The 19,729-nt window shown below is 35.7% G+C and overlaps 2 protein-coding genes and 1 long non-coding RNA gene across 6 annotated transcripts in view; 2 read left to right on the top strand and 1 right to left on the bottom strand.

Annotated features, from left to right (window-relative positions):
• Positions 1-799: 799 nt before the first annotated feature.
• On the bottom strand, positions 800-2,185 carry LOC139775241 (uncharacterized). Of its 2 annotated transcripts, XR_011718773.1 has the most exons (3): positions 2,055-2,185; positions 1,752-1,910; positions 800-1,412 (listed from the first exon to the last, which is right to left on the bottom strand). It is a non-coding gene; the product is annotated as an uncharacterized lncRNA (long non-coding RNA). The 2 variants fall into 2 exon arrangements; XR_011718772.1 differs by having other exon boundaries at positions 800-1,910.
• A 148-nt stretch (positions 2,186-2,333) lies between these two features.
• On the top strand, positions 2,334-7,886 carry LOC139775240 (arrestin domain-containing protein 17). Of its 2 annotated transcripts, none has more exons than XM_071711076.1 (7): positions 2,334-3,028; positions 4,056-4,205; positions 4,724-4,938; positions 5,337-5,519; positions 5,659-5,876; positions 6,022-6,221; positions 6,386-7,886. In XM_071711076.1, exons 1-7 carry the CDS (start codon positions 2,914-2,916, stop codon positions 6,517-6,519), a joined length of 1,215 nt encoding a protein of 404 aa, XP_071567177.1. In that variant the 5' UTR covers positions 2,334-2,913; the 3' UTR covers positions 6,520-7,886. The 2 variants fall into 2 exon arrangements, with proteins under 2 accessions (XP_071567177.1, XP_071567178.1); XM_071711077.1 differs by having other exon boundaries at positions 2,337-3,028; positions 5,665-5,876.
• Positions 7,887-10,263: 2,377 nt separating this feature from the next.
• LOC139775243 (uncharacterized) overlaps positions 10,264-19,729 on the top strand; it is a 30,148-nt gene continuing 20,682 nt past the window's right edge. Inside the window, exon 1 of one of the 2 annotated variants that reach the window (XM_071711084.1) lies at positions 10,264-11,457. The gene's annotated coding sequence lies outside the window, so the exon portion shown is untranslated. The remainder of the gene's footprint in view (positions 11,458-19,729) is intronic. The other variant, XM_071711085.1, reaches the window with a different exon arrangement.

The raw sequence follows: 19,729 nt of genomic DNA, 5'->3' as shown, positions 1-19,729 counted from the left end.
TGAGTCTAGAATGTTCTAAATATCTAAAAAATCTAAAATGTTTCGAAGATATATTTTCTCTTTTAAAAATATATTTGCCCGATATTTAATTCGGTACTTCAGTTAGCTTTAATATCTCCATAGCTAAGCAATTAAGATATATTGAATTGCTAATTGTTGAGAGTTCCTCCGTTTTTCTTTTTTACGGTTAAAGTTAAAAGCAAACGACAGGTAGGTTTAGGTGACATCTTATGTTTCTCTTCATACGATATAAATCATAACGTGTAAGGCGATATTGTATTAGCTCGTAGTTTCAAATTGCACTGGTAATGTAAATCGATATGGGTAAAGTCCGGTAAAGGGTCTATGTGTATCTTGGATAAAAACCGCAGAAACGTTAGATGAGTATACTGAAGACTAAACTAGCGCGCTTACTTGCCACATGCTAAAGCATTGTTTTGAATTATCGATCAACGAATACTGTAGCAGAAATTAAAGCAGAAGAGATAGATAATAAGGCATTTGCCTATATTGCCTATGTTTCAGTAAAAATATAATATAGATGAATAAAACAGTTGCTTAGACTTTTTTTATCTCTTCGAGAGTTCGACGTTAATTTTCAGCTAAACTCGAGATACATATCATACGACGTTATGGAATAAATATAGAATTATAGATTATTGTACGTTGATGCGACTTAACTTGAAAATTGCAACCGGCCGGCGCGGCGTATGAAATTATTGAAATTTACGACCGATCGAACGGCCAGTCCACGACGCTTATGGTTGAGATAGTTGAAATGATTGGGATGAACGGGACGTCGCATTTTTACTACGGCATTTTACTACGTTCACATTTTAGGTCCAATTTAAAAACGTACGCCTGATGCATGGTATGCATAGAACGCATATAGTTACGCAAAATTTCAATGAGATACAATGGACGTGCTACCTCACGTGTCTCGTTATTTCTACGAAATATTTCGAATATTTTGCGAATTTACGATACAATAAGTGCTTGTTATGACAAATGCGAAACCTTGAGCAATCGAGCTGACGAGTTCGGAATTCACAATAAAATTGTAGTCGATTTATTGATTTGCCAATAAATTGCGCAGTTTCCGACATAGATAATTGAAAGGAACAAGGGTCTCCCAACAGATCGCTAATCTCGCGCAAATTGCAACGATATATATCTCGATGCGAGTAAAATTAAGTATTACATATATATTATACATAATGGATGTGTTTTTTTAGATTTAGATAAAGCAGACAGATAAATAAAAATCCGCATGAAACAAATAAAGACTGCACGCGCGCGCGATCTATCACATTTTATAATTTATCCTTTTCGGCGTGCAAGCGGCGTGTAATAGCATTTGCTGTTTGCTGGCGGTTAACACATTACACAGGGTGACGTACCGTACGACATGGCTGAAAAGAGATGACTCATATAAACAAATTAAATTAAATTTTAGTCAACTTAAATGGAATAAAATAAATTCAAGAAAAATTAAATTAAAAAAAAAAAGTAAAACGTTGAGTTATGTTTGTGTAACATTATTAACATATTTTTTATTAACTTTTAAAATTTATAAGGATCATGAAGGATCATGACTGTATGCGACAAATGACAACTACCCTGACATTTTGTTTTAATGTTTAAAATTTTAAGTACCTACCTATCAATACCAGAATTAAATATCCAAGCTATCGAAGTGAACAATTAAATTTTACGCTACCATCTCGAGCTCGAGAGCTCTATAAGGATACCTGTGCATTTTAGTGCGAAAATGACCCTAATGACCCTATTGACCCAGTGAAGAGTAGAATCCAGTGACCCCCCCCCCCCCACCAGAAAGGCCAAGAGTGGAGCCGGGTACCGGGTGTATTGCGCATGAGCGTCGAATTTCTCACAATCGGTAAAGCATCCTGTTTGAGAAAAAATAAATATTATATGGTCCCTTATTAAATTTCTTTTTAAGAATAACCTAAACATTTTGAAAGATTAATTTTTCACCCACATTCCCGAGTAATCCACATAATAATAATATAATATTTATTTACTTACGTTACCTATTTATTCTTAAACGTCCTAAGCTATCTAATCACTGAGACTCGTCAAATTTTCGTGTGTAATAATTATACTTTTAATAAATCTAACGATTACGATCTTACGCCCATTGCCTACGGCTCGCGGCTCGCGGCTCGCGGCTTCCCGAAAAGGGTTCGCGTGGGAGGCTTAGAGATGGCGCCAGGCATGCTCATCTACTGATCTACACCCGAACCCGAAAAGGATTCGATATTCGATGTGCTCGATGTAATGTATAGGGTCACCGCCGTCACCGGTCAGTGCCGGACAGTGCCGGACAGTGCCGGACGCCGGTCAGTCCGGTCGGCGGTCACCCTGGGTCACCCTGACGCCTCATGCCATGCCGTAAGCCGTTACGTATACGCGTAAGAGTGAGAAAACACATGAAGAACACCAAGTGCGCAACATACTTCCGTCCTTCCGTATCCGTTCCATACGCATCTACGCATGTGCCAATGTGCCATTGATATTGGAACGTAGCGGTGTAGTGTGAGACTGTGTGAGACTGAAGATCGATGAGAAATTCGAGAATAGATCAATAGAGGGATTTTATAGTATGTATCAACAGCACGTCATCGGCACTAATTCGGCAGGTCCAGGCAGGTCGGCGGGTGTCCTTTAGCCACATCGAGATTGAATTTACAAGTAGTTTGGGATCGCGAATGCTATAACCATCATCAAGAAGAAGAAGAAGAAGAAGAAGGAGCAAGGAGATACGTGTCCTTGTCCGGCAAAAGCTGCGATGCGTTAAACATCGGCTGCTGGTGAATAATAAACGTAAATGAAATAATTGGAGGAGTGCTGTCGTAAAGATCGGAGAAGCTAAAACGAAAAACGATCGACATGGGTCTCAAGGACTTACGAATAGAGTTCGACAATCAATGGAGCACGTATTATCCTGGACAAACGGTGAGAGGTAACGTCATCGTTGTTCTGGACAGCACGAAGAAGATTCGCGGTAAGTCTGGTTATATGGTTAAGGACAATCAGTCGTACATCGGAATATAGTCCAAGATGTATACTTCTTAAGGAACATTATATGATGTTTACAACATTAAGAATATTTAAAAAGCATCTTAAAGTTTTAAAGTCATAAAAATGTTAAAAAGATATCGTCATCGTTATCTTATGTTTCGATTTATTATATCTTTGTGATATTGTTTTAAGATGCCTTTAAGTTAAATTAATTTAATTACTTGTGGAATCAGTTTTAGATACCAACCAAGTTACGTGGAAATCTATTAATAGCATTAATGTCATTACTTACGTTAATAAAGCTGTAATTGCTTGAATCGGTACATGAATGACTTAATATTTATTTTATTCTTAACTTTGCTAACAATCTACGCTCTACGCTGTTTATTATGATGTATTTAAGTAAAAAATAAATTTTACTTAAATTAACTTCCAATCTCTTTTGTTACAGGATCATAATTTTCAGTACGCTATATAATAACGAAATGCAATTCCATGTCCACTGCCATTCCACAAGCGATCTCTTTCTATTTTTGCACATACACACACATATACAATGTGTGAAAGTTAATTATAGAACATACTGCCCACACATACTCCTCTGTATCTCCCCTTTCTACTGTTACTCCGCTACACTTTGTCTTCTTCAAGTTTTGTACCACTACACTAGGCTATATCAAATACAATTAATAGCATTGAATGATTTTAACCAAGAGGATTTTTATATTTTGTTTTATTTATATTAATGAACATAAATCTTATAAATCGAATATAATTTAACAAGTCGAGCAAATTAATGAAATAATTTAATATAAAATTCTATATTTTAATGCAAAACAATAGAGAATAAAAAATTAATGGATTAATAGAAATGATAAAAATTGATTAAAAATAAATTACTTGAAAAGACAAAATTGATGAATTAGTTAATAATGAAAATAAGTATTAGCTGATACTTAACTATGCTTTTTTCGAGTGTACTTATAACGTTTGTAATTTTTTCTACGCAGGTATAAGCGTGAAAATAAAAGGTGAAGCGAATACTTGGTGTGTAGTTAAAAAAGAAGATATTGAGCGCAAGGGAGGTTATCATGATGAGGTTGCCACAGCACATGAAGAATATTTTGAAACAAAATATTACTTGGTTGGATCAGCTTCGGGTAAGGCTAAAATGTTTACTAGATTTTAATGAAATTGAAATAAAACAATACATGAAATGTTCAAGAAAGAAATTTGTTAAGCGACAATCTTGAAAATTTATTTTATTAACAAGAAGATAAATGATAAAATAATTAATGTTTTATAATTGGGATGAACATTTTTCGTAGATGTGGACATATAGATAGATATATTACGAAAGAATTTATTAAAATATGACTTATTTAAATAGAAAAAGTGTTATTTTTAAATTTGGCAAGTTTGGTTTTCTTTACTTGAAAGATTTTACATTTAAATGTCTCAAACATATTTATAATCAACTACATGCCTTACGAAAAATGAATCCAGTGGGAGAAATTTGAGCAATAAATGAATCAATTTTATTTAAAAACTCTGTCAGCAAGAATTTAAATCTAAGTCAGGCATTTTTTATTCAACTTTATCATAATTGTGCATTACAATTTTTCCCCTTATGTGTATATTTTTATTTTATTATCTTTTATTTATGTTCTTTTGTTAGGTGGAGAAATTGAAATACAATCAGGAGAACACAAATTTCCATTTACTTGTTCCTTACCGATGAACTTGCCGAGTAGTTTTGAATTGCCGGAGTTTGGACACATTCGTTATATCGTCAAAGCCACGCTGGATCGGCCTTGGAAGTTCGATCAAGAAGCTAAGAGTCTTTTCACAGTTGTCGTTCCTTTGGATTTGAATCAAGAACCCAGAGCGGCTGTACGTACTAAGTTTCATGATTAAATAAATTTACATTTAATTTATTTTAAATTCTACATTTAAATTAAAATATTAAATTAAATATAGGATTAATTTAGACTATTTGAAAGTATGTGTAATCTTTCTTTAGCAGATATCTTGATATTGTCAAACTATTATACTATAAATTTTGCAAAACTTAATATATATGATCTATCATTTTAATCATTTATAGAAAAATAGACTAAAAGTAAAAAATTTATTAAATTTGAGGAAATAATTTTAATCGTATTACATGTAAGACTTTATTTTTTATATTGTACCATTTATTACAGTGGTACTTGTTGAGAATTAAGCTCTAAAACGTATTTTTATTTCAGTAATACGAATAATGGTGGATTGTAAAATTATATTTCCAGGAACCCGTGCAGCAAGAAATGAGTAAAACGTTTTGTTGCTTATGTTGCGGCACGCCACCTTTGACCGTAAACTTTTCACTACCGGCTCGAGGGTACGTGCCCGGACAATCGATGCCAATAAAGATAAATGTCGAGAATTTATCAAACGTTGTTGTGACCGTCATCAAACTCATACTGCGTGAGGTATGCAATAACAGTTCTACTTTGAGATTAAATTTTCGTTCATTGTATTGATTCAAAGGGCAATATTTCTCGATGGTATCGTAAGGCTGAACAACTTTTATATTGAAAATTTCGTCGATAAGTAATAACGTATCGTGAGGTCCAGGTTGTGACTGTCCGTGTTACGGATCCTTCCGAGACTAGAATACAAGAAGTTGTGATAGCAGAGGTCAGCAAAGGACCGATCCAAGCCGGTGGAACCGCCGATTACGAGCAACATCTGAACGTTCCGCCTCTTCCGCCATCGAATTCGCTCGCTAATTGCCAGTACATCGATTTTGAATATGAGTTGAAGGTGGAAGCATGCGTTGAAGGATGGTTAATGTCTTTTTCATATATTTTTTTCATATGATTTAGATTATTTCAATTATCAATTATACAATCTATAAAATAGTTTACCCATTTTAATCAGTTCTTTATTCTCTTATCTCCTTTAAATAAATCTTGGCTCGCAATATTGTAGGTATCATCGGAATCTGTCCGCCAAAACACCTATCCTTGTGGGAACGGTTCCGCTCTCGGTTCATCATGCCCCGAGTGCTCCACCAGCGGGAATAGACGGTGATTATACCGAACAGAGGCCACCGGTAGTTGGTTTCGTTATACCTTCGGCAAATACTGCATTGCCTCCATTACCAGAATCTAATTTATATCCAAACTTACGTAAGTTCTGCGCAATCATTAGCGTTATTTCTTCATACAAAAGAGAAATACTGAGATTTGTGATAAAATAGAATCTATATTTAGTATACTTACGACATCTTTATATCATGTAACAAAATCATAGTTTTGTATAGAAATAATTGTTTTAATTTTTTTCTTTTCAGCTTCACCGTCCTTTGAGGAATCGTCATATGCCGCCAAAAATCTTCGCGAGAAAGAAGACTCGGAATATGTTTACGGTCTGGGTAAACATTTTGCACCAAGATATCCAGTATATAATTTTGCACCTGCGCAGTAACGAGAAAACGAGGAATATTACTGTTGAGATTAATTTTTTTTTAAATTGTTGGAACGCGTACTAGCTTTTTTGGTGATACGAATTTTGACGCATACAAATTACGAGGTATTCAGCTTCAAATAGTCGCTTCTGCTCAGCGTTTGGGATACGCGTGAATTACAAAACGCACAATTTTTAGCGTACATAATGAAACGAACAATTGAAAGCGTTTTTAGCATTTAAATTTATATAAATCTCGCAGAGAAATTATAAATGTCGATATACATATATGTATGTATATGACGATATAGTGTACATTTTTAGAAAAAAAAAAAATATTTGTTTAAGTGTATCATAAGACAAGAATTTAAGATCAATGCTTTTTATGTTAGCAATCTCGGAAATATGTTTTTAAAAACAATGTTATTGGTAAGTGTATTCTGAATATACATTTATATATATATATATATATATATATATATGTTGTGCAATGTATTAATCGTCATTGTGTCAAATGAAAGATTGAATACACGAGTGTATTGTATGTTTTATGTAATGGTGTGTGTTGTAAACGAAAAAATACATTTGTAATATGTAAGGGGGGGGGGGAATATTGCATTACAAAGAAGTTATTCGTCGAAGGAGATATTTTGTGGTCAGCGTGGTCTTGTAGAGGCGACATTTTAAGCTCATTTCTACTTTCCTAAATAAAATCATGCTCTTTCGTAAAGTAATTTTTCTTTATTGATATATATAAAAATATGATAGGGTTATCGTGTGAAAAGTGAATTTGTGACACATTTCATATTTTATCCTAAAATACATTCAAATGTAAAATAGAATATGTCTTGTAAGGCATTTTTGATAACCTTATCTTAATAATTTAATATGCATTATGATAAAGAAAATCAGTTTGCACGATTTTTATAAAATTTGTATAATCGCAGTCAATCAACCTCTGCGCACGCTACGGTTGGAAGGTTAACGATGCACGCTATTTTTTCCGTGAAAGTCGCAGAGATAACAGCTATGCCGTTATCGATCCTAGATCCTAGATCCGATGCATATAGTGCATCGTATTTATCTTCTGTATCTCGACAAGACATGTCTCGAATTCATGCTACATTTCCCTAGTTTCCCATCGTCACGTGTGGCATTATCTTAATCGGATCTAGGTATTGTTTGTACGATAGTAAAATTTTAAGGCTTAACCGGCATTTGTAAAGATGAAAGGTCTGTGTATGTATATCTGAAAGATTAATTGAGTTGAATGTAATGTGACAACTAATAACTGAAAATCGACATGATGTTAGAAAACAACATTTTTTTCTAAAAAGAATTTAACATTTACAATTTAATTTTTTTCTAAATAAAAAGGATATTTAATATTTTGGCAATTTTTCTCTTAAATTATCTCTTTCCTTGTCAGCGGGAAATATAACGATAGAAACGTCAGCACGGACCTGATCAATGATGTAGTCGCTGTACAGTGTACACATTTCGCAGCCAACCTAGGCCGTGTAGTGCGATGATCGCGATCGAAGGAAATCGTCACACACATACGCCCGCGGCCCGTGCAACGTTATTACAGTATATAACGATCTTTTTGCATTCGTAATGTTACTCGCGATAGACATGTGCATACTTAACGATTTTTTTACATTTTTTATGACCTATGCTGATGATTTGCTCGATGGGCAGATTGATTGTGCTTGCAATTGCGCGATATAATATCGCATTATTGACAGCGATATTTAGCTTTAGGTAAATCATTATAGCTGGATGGCGGTATTGTATACCTATATGTTGGCTACTATACGTATACGTTGGCTGCGCGGGACAGCTATATTTATGTTGTCAATTACGTAAGCAGCGACAGTAAGCATCGACATAGACATAGGCCTTCCTGCGTGACAACTGACAAGTCGTAGCTCGTAATTCCTATATCCTATGGAGTATTTACTGTAATTTTGACTCCCTCCGCTGATACGACGTACGGCAAAGTAACGCGACTCACAATCAGTCAAGGGAACTTGGAGCAACTTATTTTGAAGGAACTTGAATTGTTTCACAGAAAGTCGAGCAGAAAGAGCTTATTTTTAAAACGTCTAAGGATTATTTCTTCAAAATATAAATTTAAGACAGTTTGGAAAGCTTTAAAAATAGCTTACTATAAAATATAGCCGCTATTTTTTTGAAAATGCAGACTTAAGATGGCTCGTGAAACTTTAACGCGTACAGCTGTAATATAATCTTTATTTCAAAAAATTTACATTTGACCTCGTTTCGGAATAAATCGAATTAATTAACATTTATTAATGTATAATTACGTGAGATGCTTTTGAAACAAGTGTCTCTATGGCAATCTGTCATCCATCATTATATATTCAATTTTATTAATTGGGTACCCAATCTTACGTGCGCTTATTCTTCAATATTATATATATATATATATATATATATATATGTATAAATGTATATTATAATAGATTTGTGCACGCAAAAGATTGAAATCCTTTCGTTGACATATAAACAAAGATAATTTTTCGCTAACAAAACACTGAGCGAATTTGAGATTTGAGCGGCGAATGGGCGAGTGGCGGCCTGGCGGCCGGGGGTCGGGACTTACTCTGCTTACACTGCTTACAAGAGTAAGACGAGCGGCGTTCTTTCTCGCGTCGCCAATCAAGGTTGTTGAGCGAACTTAGTTCCGAACTTGCGAGGTCGCGTTTCGACCTCGTCGGCGATCGATATTTTAAACTATATCGATATAAGCGGAAACGTCGCGCGCGCGCTTAACGTAACGTTGCCAACGTTGGGTTGGAGTGACGTCACGTATTGCCGGCTCGCGGCTTGTCGCGGCTCGCGGTGTCCTCGTAATAAAGTAAAACAGCATGACCGAGCACGATCTATAATCATCGCCGTTCCGTTGGTTCCATCGCGGCCAGTTTGTAACGGAGACCCACTGGAAAGGCATGTAATTGCAACCCCCTTACCACAGTATTACGATATTTTACCATTCGTATTCGCTGGATCCTGCATGATCCTGCATTGTCCTGCATAGAACCATATTGGCAAAGTTGGCAGGACTGAAACCATGTAGATTTAACCCCACAGCGTGATCTACAATTAGGGGTGAAAGTGCTATATTTCTGGTGATATATATGTAATTCTGTCTCTCTCTCTCTCTCTCTCTTTTTTACAAAAAAGTGGATGGATTATGCATTCATCGTCATTCACGAACGTGTGTTTATCTTGAACGTGGAAAAAGTAGAAAGAAAACTGCATTGACGAATCGTACGTCTTTTTTAATCACGAAAACGGGGTCGACGGTTCTATATGGAGATAATCGCGATTTATGTTGCAGATCTATTTTTCTTTTAATATAATATTTCTATGTAGAAACATTTTTTTATATACACATAGCTCTATCGCGTTATTAAATTATCCTTGTTATAAAAAGTAGATGACGTACTCCTCGCATTGTTCGTAAACGTGTCTTGAATGTGCGAGGTGCGAGGCAGAAGAAAGGAGCAGAGAGGAGCCTGCGTGCGACGATTCGCTGATCTCTAAGATCTCTTTCATCTCGAAAATGAAAAATCAATTATTAATCGCGTTTTATATTATATATGTATATGTGTAAATTGATTTTCCTTTTAACATAATTCTATATGACGATTTTACTTTTATTTTTTCGTAAAATGTCGAGCAATATTGCTAATTCTATTATCGAGTACAATTTCATTTTCGCAGGTCTGCTTTATTATCATTTTTATTTATTCTGTTTCTTCATAATCTCTTAATTGCGTTATAATTATTTAAATTCAGTTGTACGAATCACAATTAGGATACAAGTGGGACATTGGAGGATGAGTTAACGCGGTGCCGCGGTGGTAGACGGTGGATCGGAGTTAGTAGTCGAACCCTGGTTTGCGCCGCCCTGCCCATGCCGCTTGCCGCTTGCCGTGGGGCGCGGGGCGCGGGGCGTGGACCAGCGGATTACGGGAGTCGAGAGTGTCGGGACTACGGGTGCGGGTGCCGTGGGCCGTGGGGTGCCGTGACTGCCGTGTGCCGGCACTTGCGCGGACGCGGTGCGCCATAGTGATAGAGCGTCACAGCGCGCGTGCTACCCTCCTATCAGATTCGCTCGTTCCGCTTGTCCCGCTCCGCGCTCGTCCGTCGCGCCGCAGGACGACCCGTTAGACCCGCTAGAGTCTAGACCCGCCTGTCCGCCTGCCCGCCTCTGGTCTCGGAAAATTGGAGTCAATGCCGTCGAGCTCGGTCCGTGACCGGCCAACAGTGAGAATTGACAGCGCTCGTCGAACCTCCCGCGGCCTGTCGTGAAAGGCCAAATCGCTCCGCTTCTTCCGTCTTTCGTCCGAGGAAGGGACGGCGCGCGCGCGCGCGCTCGCGCGCGCCTACGCGTGAAGGCGAAATCTGCTCGGTCAGGCGAGCGGATTCTTGTCGCGCTGCGCCGCACCGCACCGCGCCGCAAGAATCGCGAACGCGCGTGCGATAAGCGAGAGCGGAGAGCGGAGAGCGGAGAGCGGAGAGTCGAGACACGTGTCGTTTGCATGCGCGTAACGTACGTTATCGCGTTGCCGTTATCGCGCGACGAGTGAGCGTAACCACGGAGGGCACGGAGCGTACGGTCGCTCGCGAGACAGAAGACAGAAGACAGAACCAAACAGAACGCGGAACGCGGCTCATCGGGCGAATCGATGCCGCCGGCGCCGCGCCGCGAGTCGGAGCCGCGAGCGCCGAGCAGCTAGCAGTGCTAGCACGTGACTGTATTCTAATTGTATCCGCCTGGCGGATACAACGACGGACGACGGCGTCACCACGAGGGCCAGTCCAACCTGTCCAACCTCGACAACGCGAGCGGGGGGACGAGTTCCTGGAGCACTGGAGCACCGCGCCTGGAGCCGGGACCACTTTCCTTTGCTCCTCTTGCAACAGGTACGGTCCACTACGGTAATCGAAATGAAACGGTGAATACCGTGTCTCGATTCACCGTTTTTAATTGTCACAATTGTCAATCGCGATCAGCAGTTTGACTTGTCAACGATCAACGATTAATCTATTATATATATTATTGATATATTGAATCTCGATGCTCGCGCGAGGCTTTACTTAAATAGGTACTTTAGTTTTTCAATCGTTTAAAGCTTAAAGCTGCGTTTTCCAAAATCGATTCCGCGTGAGCTTACAATTAGCATGAATGTCGTGACGCTCATGTTAAACCGCTTGACGATCGAGCATAAGATGACTGTCCAATTGCGTAAAGTAATTCATAGAATTTCCGAAGAATCACGTTCTTCGTGCATAGACGAGGCTGCTCTTTAAATGTCGAAGGTCGAAGGTCGAACGTCGAACGTCGAACGTCGAACACCTTAAATTTAAATCGTCGAGAAACGTTGTCGCTCCCTCAGAAACTCCATGACATGACCGTCGACTGTTTTACTCTTAAGCCTGCTTTCGAGGAGAAAAAAACGTTACGGAAAAGTCGTCGAATGAAACACGCAACATCGTGCATGTGCATGTCGAAGCGTGAAGATCGCAGAGCTTAGATAAATAGATAAACATCCGAGTCTTATCGGTCGTCCTATAATCTCTAATATACATATATAACATATATGTATATACAACACCGTGTGGGTTACAAGATTGCGCCGAAACAGCATGACGAAACGTTATTCTTCGTGACTCACGTCACGCGATGTACGCCGAGTAAGTTGTTAACGTTAATAATAAAAAACTTAGGGTGAAGAACGGTTAGTTATTACGTTAATGTCGAAGAGAATAATTAACGCTGAGTAATCCCGTCGGGAGAAAAAAACGACAGTTTTTTGGCTGCAGTATAGTAACCTTTCGTAATTGTGTGTGTCGCTGAGTAATTCACGTCACGATACTTTTTATTTCATGCAATTACGATTTCTACTACATTGCTTGATCTTGAGTATTGATTATTGCTATCAATTATTGAGTACTGTCGATCTTTCGTGTAATACGTTGCGAACACAAAATAACTCAAAAACCAAACTCGATTCAACTAATTGATGATGGTTTTAATGAAAAAGTGTGCATTTATGTCAGAATTTAAAATGATTAGTTATTTTTTAATTGCGATTAGTATCTCAAGAATATATAGCCCCTTTATATTCAAATTTGCATCTTGAATTGTTAATTAATTTTATGCAAAGAGCGTGTTTGCGAACGAAAAATACGAAATTGACAATTAGAAAATACCTGGTTGCACTACGGATAATTTCTTCGTTTCAACTCGGTATTTTCATGTTTTTACACATTACATATTTACTTCCAAATACTCACGTCACCTTCGCTTTATTTGTTAGTAATATTCACTAATTACATATCGATCCGTTTACATTGTTCTCGCCTCGATTGTGATGGAATAATGGACGCTCCACTATCGCTAGTATCAACTTTATCGGATATCCCTCTTTTTGGGTCCGCCTCTAATTTGTCAGCATATATTATCGTTAAAAAAAGAAGCGCATTTTCTTTGTGTTCCTTCGAAATAACGAGACAGTAATAACGCTTTCGTTCCTCTTACTTTTTTTCTTTCGTTTTGTATCTCTTTTTTTTCGTCAACTACTTTCTTTGTAGTCTAAAATATCAAGCCGCGGATTAGTCTACTTTCTCAATTATTCTGGAGCTTTGTTTCCGTACAAAGGAGAATACGAGAGGGATATAATTACATATTATTCTCCTTGACGTGTGATATGTTCTCGGAAAATAGAGCAACGAGCACTGTGAACGAGCTTTTCCTAGGACAGCTCGCGCTAATGATAATCTTGCAGTGCTGACGAGAATTAGAAATCTTTGGGATTCTTTTCGCGTTGAATAGATTTGTCGACGTTTGTCAAAAGTACAACAACAAAATACGGAACTCTTTACGTTAATTCTTTGCAGGCTTCTTTAATTAATAATAACAAAGATACATGGGGCCTCTTAAAGCTTTTTGAACTTTGCCTTCTAGTTCTTCTTATTGTTAGTATGAAAAATGAATAATTAACAGAAAGAATTAATTTTAATACGATATTTTTCTCTTTTATTTTTTGTATTCTTACAATTAGATGTCTTAAATAATAAATAAATGTGAGATTTACATTATTCTCTCTCTCTCTCTCTCTCTCTCTCTCTCGTATCTCTCTCATATTTCTAACAAGATCTCAGAACCATAATTCATTAAATGCACGTTATTTCACACCAGAACATTGAAAGCTAGGACATTAGCAAAATTGCTCGTCAAACATCGACATAATTAAGCCGACGTAAGTCATGGGTCACTGAAAAACGCTATGTGCACGCGATAAAGGGAGCGAGAAAGGGTACAGTGTCACGCGATATTACGAAAGTATGCAATGAGTATACAGCACGTCCGACGATGATTCTTAAATATCAATTTTTAATGCTCGATTTCAAGGCATCTTATCGCGACCACACCTTTCTACTGTAAAACTCGAAACTCGGTATGAAAAAAGTGAATATCCTAAATGAGATTAGAATCTCACGAGTTTCTTGCAATTTTGGCAATTTTGATTTTTATATAAATTTTAACATTTTAAAAATTGATTAGATACATATTTTACTGTGCTTAATAGAAAAATAGTGACTGCTTTTATCTTTGTTATCGTAAATTCTGAAACAAAATATTAAGTTTTTTCTTTATTATTTCTATGTATGCATATAAATATGCGCACGCCCGCGCGAATGTGTCTGTGAGTATCTAAAGCTTGTGCTTTGCTTAATCTATCTATGACAGTAATATACAATATTATATAACTTTTTTATTTGTCGTCGTTATAAAATTATGTTGAGAGAAAAGAAAATAATTTTTGAAATGGATGTAAATGGATTATAAAAATATAAAATGTTATATTTTTAGAATAAGTGATAGCTTGAACAGTGAGTATAATAAATTCAGGAGGATATAAAATTTAAAATAATATTTAACGCGTCAACCAAGAATATAAAAGAATATTTTATCAATAATGAAGGAATAACAAAATCGATCATTTTCTACAGATCTAATAGAAACGTTTATTTCTCATCGTAGAAGTTTCGAAGCTCACGTTTTCTTCAAATGTCAGGCTTGAGCTTGTCAGTATTAAGTTTTTCTTACTTATTCGACGGTACAGCGCTCTCGAGCTTTAACATCGTCGTGCTGCCCGACAAGTCGATTTAGGCTGTGTGTATCTTAACATTGCACCTTATCCACCTTTATCAAATTACGGAGCAAAGTGAAATGATGTTCCAAGAGATGATTAATATTTCCTCAATATATACTGTAATAAATGATGTCGATTAACGGAATTGGTGTGGAAAGAACATATAGATAGATACTTGAAATGATTGTTTGACAAATTTAGCGCGCGCAAGAGGTGTCGTAGGAAATCAAGTGAAAGCGCCGAAATGAGGAAAGTGTCAGTGGAACTGTTGACTAAAGTAGTTAAATTTGGTGTGTCTGCACGCGGCAGATAACTGTGTCTTAATCCTTATTTCGCGAATAATATTTGGAACATTCTGATAACCGAACAATACAAACGCTCCAAGTTTTGAGCTTGAACTTTCAACTATTCGGATCTTTCGGGTCTATAGGTATATTTGCGAAGAGTTATAACTTGAATTTTTAAATAAAATTCCACAATTACCATTACATAAGTAATATATTGTTAGATGAAAAGAAACAAAAATTCTCCTATTTGTGCAACGAATATATAATTTTTATGAGAATTTTCTTTGATGAATTATTGGTGTAGCCAAATCTCCGAGTATTAAGAAAAGATCAAACAGTTCGATCATTGATTCTGCGAATAGGTATTGAACAAATAATGTGGAACTTAATACGTATTACGTATCCTATAATATGCAAATACGGTTGTAAAATTGAAAACCTTATTGTCTCACATTTTCCTACTTCAATTTTACGATTAATTAGAAAGATCAATGTTTAATTTTATCAAACTTCCTCTTGGAGCAGATAATGGTCGCTGCGTCTTTAATCGGCCTGAGAAATCTTTTCGGTATTGGATCTACATTTAGTGAGAGAAAACCTTTTCGCAAGTTAAATCGAATCTTTCTTTAACTAATATACCATATACCATATACCATATACCGCTGAAATCATCCGTTCGCGGCATGAACAGTTAAGAACATACGGATTGTCAAAGCTGTTGAGTAACGAGTAACTATAGGCGACAACTTTTACGCAGCTTGTAACAGCGAATCAATTCATGCATTAAAATTTAAACTCTCGGACTGTCAGAAGCAGATGTTTTACTCGTGAAAAGCAGTAGAAACACATTGTCGACTTGTACATCGATCTGTTAGTTTCTTTTTACAGTTACGATAAGATGTTTTTTCGGCACCGCATTATTCTTCTTTTTAATACATTTTTAAAAGTGCTTTTAATAGGCTTTAAAGATATCATTGTCTGTCGAACAAAAACAAACGATATCAGAGCTGTATGTTTTGTATGATAGTTATATTGTACGCTCTCCTTGTAGAGTTTAATATTTTTTGCCAGACTAAATCATATTTTCCAAGACGCTATGAAATATTTGCATAAAATTTCTGTGTCGGTGATTGACTAAAATAGCCGAAAGGATAAAAAAGAGAATAATAAAAAAAAGAATATGAATTGATTTACAATATGAAATAAAAATCAGTTTTTTCGATAGTTGAGCTTTATAAAAAAAATCTAAGTATTCTATATTTCTGTCTTTACATTTCTCGCCTTTTTAGTTACAACATATTTTATAATTTATAAGGTGCATATAGAAAAATAACTTTATCCGCCAGTGATTAAAACATAAATATTATTTTATTGCTCGACTAACTGGCACAAAGTAGAAAATATGCACTACGTTTCGGCTCAAGGTTCGAGCCCTTCTCAAGTGCGGTCTATTCGTCTAACTGACTCGTCATATGAAATCAACGGACATGCCTGTGATCACGAAATTATAAGGTGCACTTGAAAATGATAAAAATATCAAATTTCTGTACTTTTTATAAAAGTAAACTGTTTTTTGCACATTGTGAACTATATAAAAGGACTTTTTAACATATCTATAAAATATTTGAACAATGAAGTTAAACATATAGCCCACCCACCCATGTTTAGAAGCGGATAATTAAGAAATAACTGCAACAATTTATTAAAAATTTTTTTGTTTATCAAAATCTATATTATAGCCTTGAAATGGATAAAGAATAGAGGATAGATCATTTAAGTATGAAGTGACGCTAAACAGGACCAAAACTTTCGAAGCGCTTTCAACGTTCAAAAATTACGTATTTTAAACGTTTATGTACTTTTTTCTTAAGAAATATATTAAACCGATTTTTCTAATTTTTAAAAAACGTTTCAGATATAAATAGACTTAGAATTTACTTAGATTAATCGTTTGCTTTAAAAAAATTAAAATTTCATCAAAAGTTACGAGCAATCAAAGTTGTAAATAATTGATCTTTTTCAAACAATTATTGAAATGTAAAAAGAAATTATTTAGAAGACAGTATTGATCAAAATATAGTTAATTCTGTGAGAAAAAGAAGAAAAAGAGGTTTATAATGTTTATATTGATTTGTGTCAGTGATGAGAAATGGAACATAAAAATAGTTTCGGGCCTATACGATTTTACACCGCATCCTTCTCTTTAACGAGAAAATCATTTGTTAGAGAAAATTTTTTGGAAAAACTGGTTTTAATTAAAAAGAAAAAGGCCAATGATCGAGCATTAATAGATGTTAAACCATATAATTAATTAACATATATACAAAGAACGGAACGTTTCGACTTCACCGAGTCTTCTTCAGCCGTAGTATAAAATATCATAGGTAAACATAAATTGTGTATAGGTATTCGTAGTTACAAAAATATAAAATCCTTAAACCTATAGAGCCACATCACCGTTCGAGAGCCTGACGAATACATACTGAGTTTTTGTCATTGCATCTACGAAGTCAAAGTATGTTTTATTATCATTATTGCAATCGAATGAGAAAAGGGAGAGCAGAGATTCGGTAGTGTTCTGTATTCATTGGAAACGATCATAGAAAAACGAACGATCTAGCTTGCAATTTTCACGTACGTTTCCATCTCAATTAATGTACGTGAATGGACGACGACTTATTAATCCTTTCCAGAATTTTTTTCTTCTCTCTCGTGATAAATATAGGTAGAGAAAAAGGATATAGGGGATATAAGGGATTCGGAATTACGAATGGCGCTGTTTCGTTTCCAGAAATTTTCCAAAGGCACTTTGATAAATAATCGCCGTCGAGCGGACAAAGAAAGCTCGCGCGAGCCTACGCCCGCCGAAAGTGATTTATGTAAGCAACGAATATCCCGCATCAATCTACCATATATTTGTCGATTAATCAGACAATAAAGAATTTACTATCGTAAACTCGCAATTTCTTTTCTTTAGTACCTATCATGTGCTATTTAATGCTGTAATATTACATATTATTTATTATAATACTTTGATATTATTATATCTTAATTTAATATTGATTATTATACAATAATTTCATTTGTGATTATTTTTACAGAATTTGTATTATGTAGACAATGTAATTAAAAATACAGATTATAGTGATTTAGAAGATAATTTAAGAATTTGAGTTATTAGAGTTAACAAATGAAGAACGTGATTTGCTCGATTTTATAAAAGATTATCACGATTGCTTCTTCACTTACTGCTCTATCCTTACTGTGCATATTTTATATTCTACTCCCTACTGAGCATATTTTTTATGGTAATCAGCAACTTGCTCGCGATAACAGCTTATGGAGAATATAGAGAACTGTACAAAAAAAAAAGAGAGAGACAGAGGAAAGAAAAGTGTAGTGCTATAATGTCGTTGTCGCAGGTAGGGGGCACGATCGAGTGAATCGCATGTCTATACGGCAACTATATAATTCTTACGAACTAGACCTACTAACCGAGACACGTCGACTATCGATCTACAATATTACACGCACATATGTGTACCATAAGCAAACACCGAGGGTACTCGCGCACTTTAATGCCTGCGCGTACAGAGAGCATAAAATATCAGGCTTCTACAACAGAGTCAGAAAATTTGGAAAATCCTGCATAATCGAATGAAGTGACGAGAGCATTTTCATCAGATGGAAATTATTTATGCATTTATTGAAGAAACATGCTTCCAAACTGTTTTAACTGCCTAAATCTATATTTTTTTATAAATAGATAATGCGTTTTACAAGGTGTAGAACGCCGGTAGAGTTATGTAAGAGATTAGTATAAACCTCTAATAAACAATAATAAGAAGAGTTGTATAAGTTTATTGTTGCTAATATTCACTTTGTTCCGTTACTCTGGCAACAATACTCGCAAACAATACCGTATTCCGTTATGAATAGCCGGAGTACATCGACCACGAAACTTGAGCACATGTAAACCCAGATAAATGGCGAACCAGACAATTTAAGCAGAGAAGAGGTTTCTTTGTTCTCTCGTGTTTCATTGTGTAATTCGAATGAGAGAACTAATTATGATGTTTCATTGTGTAAAACATCTATAGCGAAATTGATTTCTCGATTTTTTGGTGGAGAGGGGTAGTGGATATATGTATATACTAATTTCGATTCAATCCTATGATATTTAATTTATATTCAATTATTTCAGTAAATTATTTCAGTAACAACATAGGATATGATATATAACAGCCAGAAATGATTAGTCGAATTAACGTCGATTTGATATTGATGTGTCGATGAATGATCGCTATCGAATAGTGGTTGATATTTTTGTCATCTGTGACCTCATTATAATTGTTTTTATTGCTAATTGAGCAATTGTGAATATTTCTATTAGATTTCTAATGCTTTTTGGTCCTTCTACAACCTCCTTCCCTTCCCCCCTGCAATTCTACATCGAATACACAGTATATATACTGTGCTTTTCAATTTTGCATCAATTCGATATAGAACTGGCCGAAAGACAATAGAAATCTTATAGAAATATTTTTAATTGCTCAATTAATATAAGAATAACTATGACGAGATCGAAGATGATAAAAATATTAACCATATCAGTATTCGACATCGATCATTCATCGACGCATCGATCTCAAATCGACTTCGACTCGATTAATCATTTCTGACTGGGTAAAGTATTATTTTTTTATCATCCAAAATTTGAGATTAAAATTTTAATAAAGAGGAAAAGTC

The sequence above is a fragment of the Temnothorax nylanderi genome, unplaced genomic scaffold (assembly GCF_030848795.1).
Source record: "Temnothorax nylanderi isolate EJ_2023f unplaced genomic scaffold, tnyl_v1.0 TNYL_tig0094_pilon, whole genome shotgun sequence".
NCBI classification, from domain to species: Eukaryota; Metazoa; Arthropoda; class Insecta; order Hymenoptera; family Formicidae; genus Temnothorax; species Temnothorax nylanderi.
This window is presented reverse-complemented; position numbering and strand designations above follow the sequence as displayed.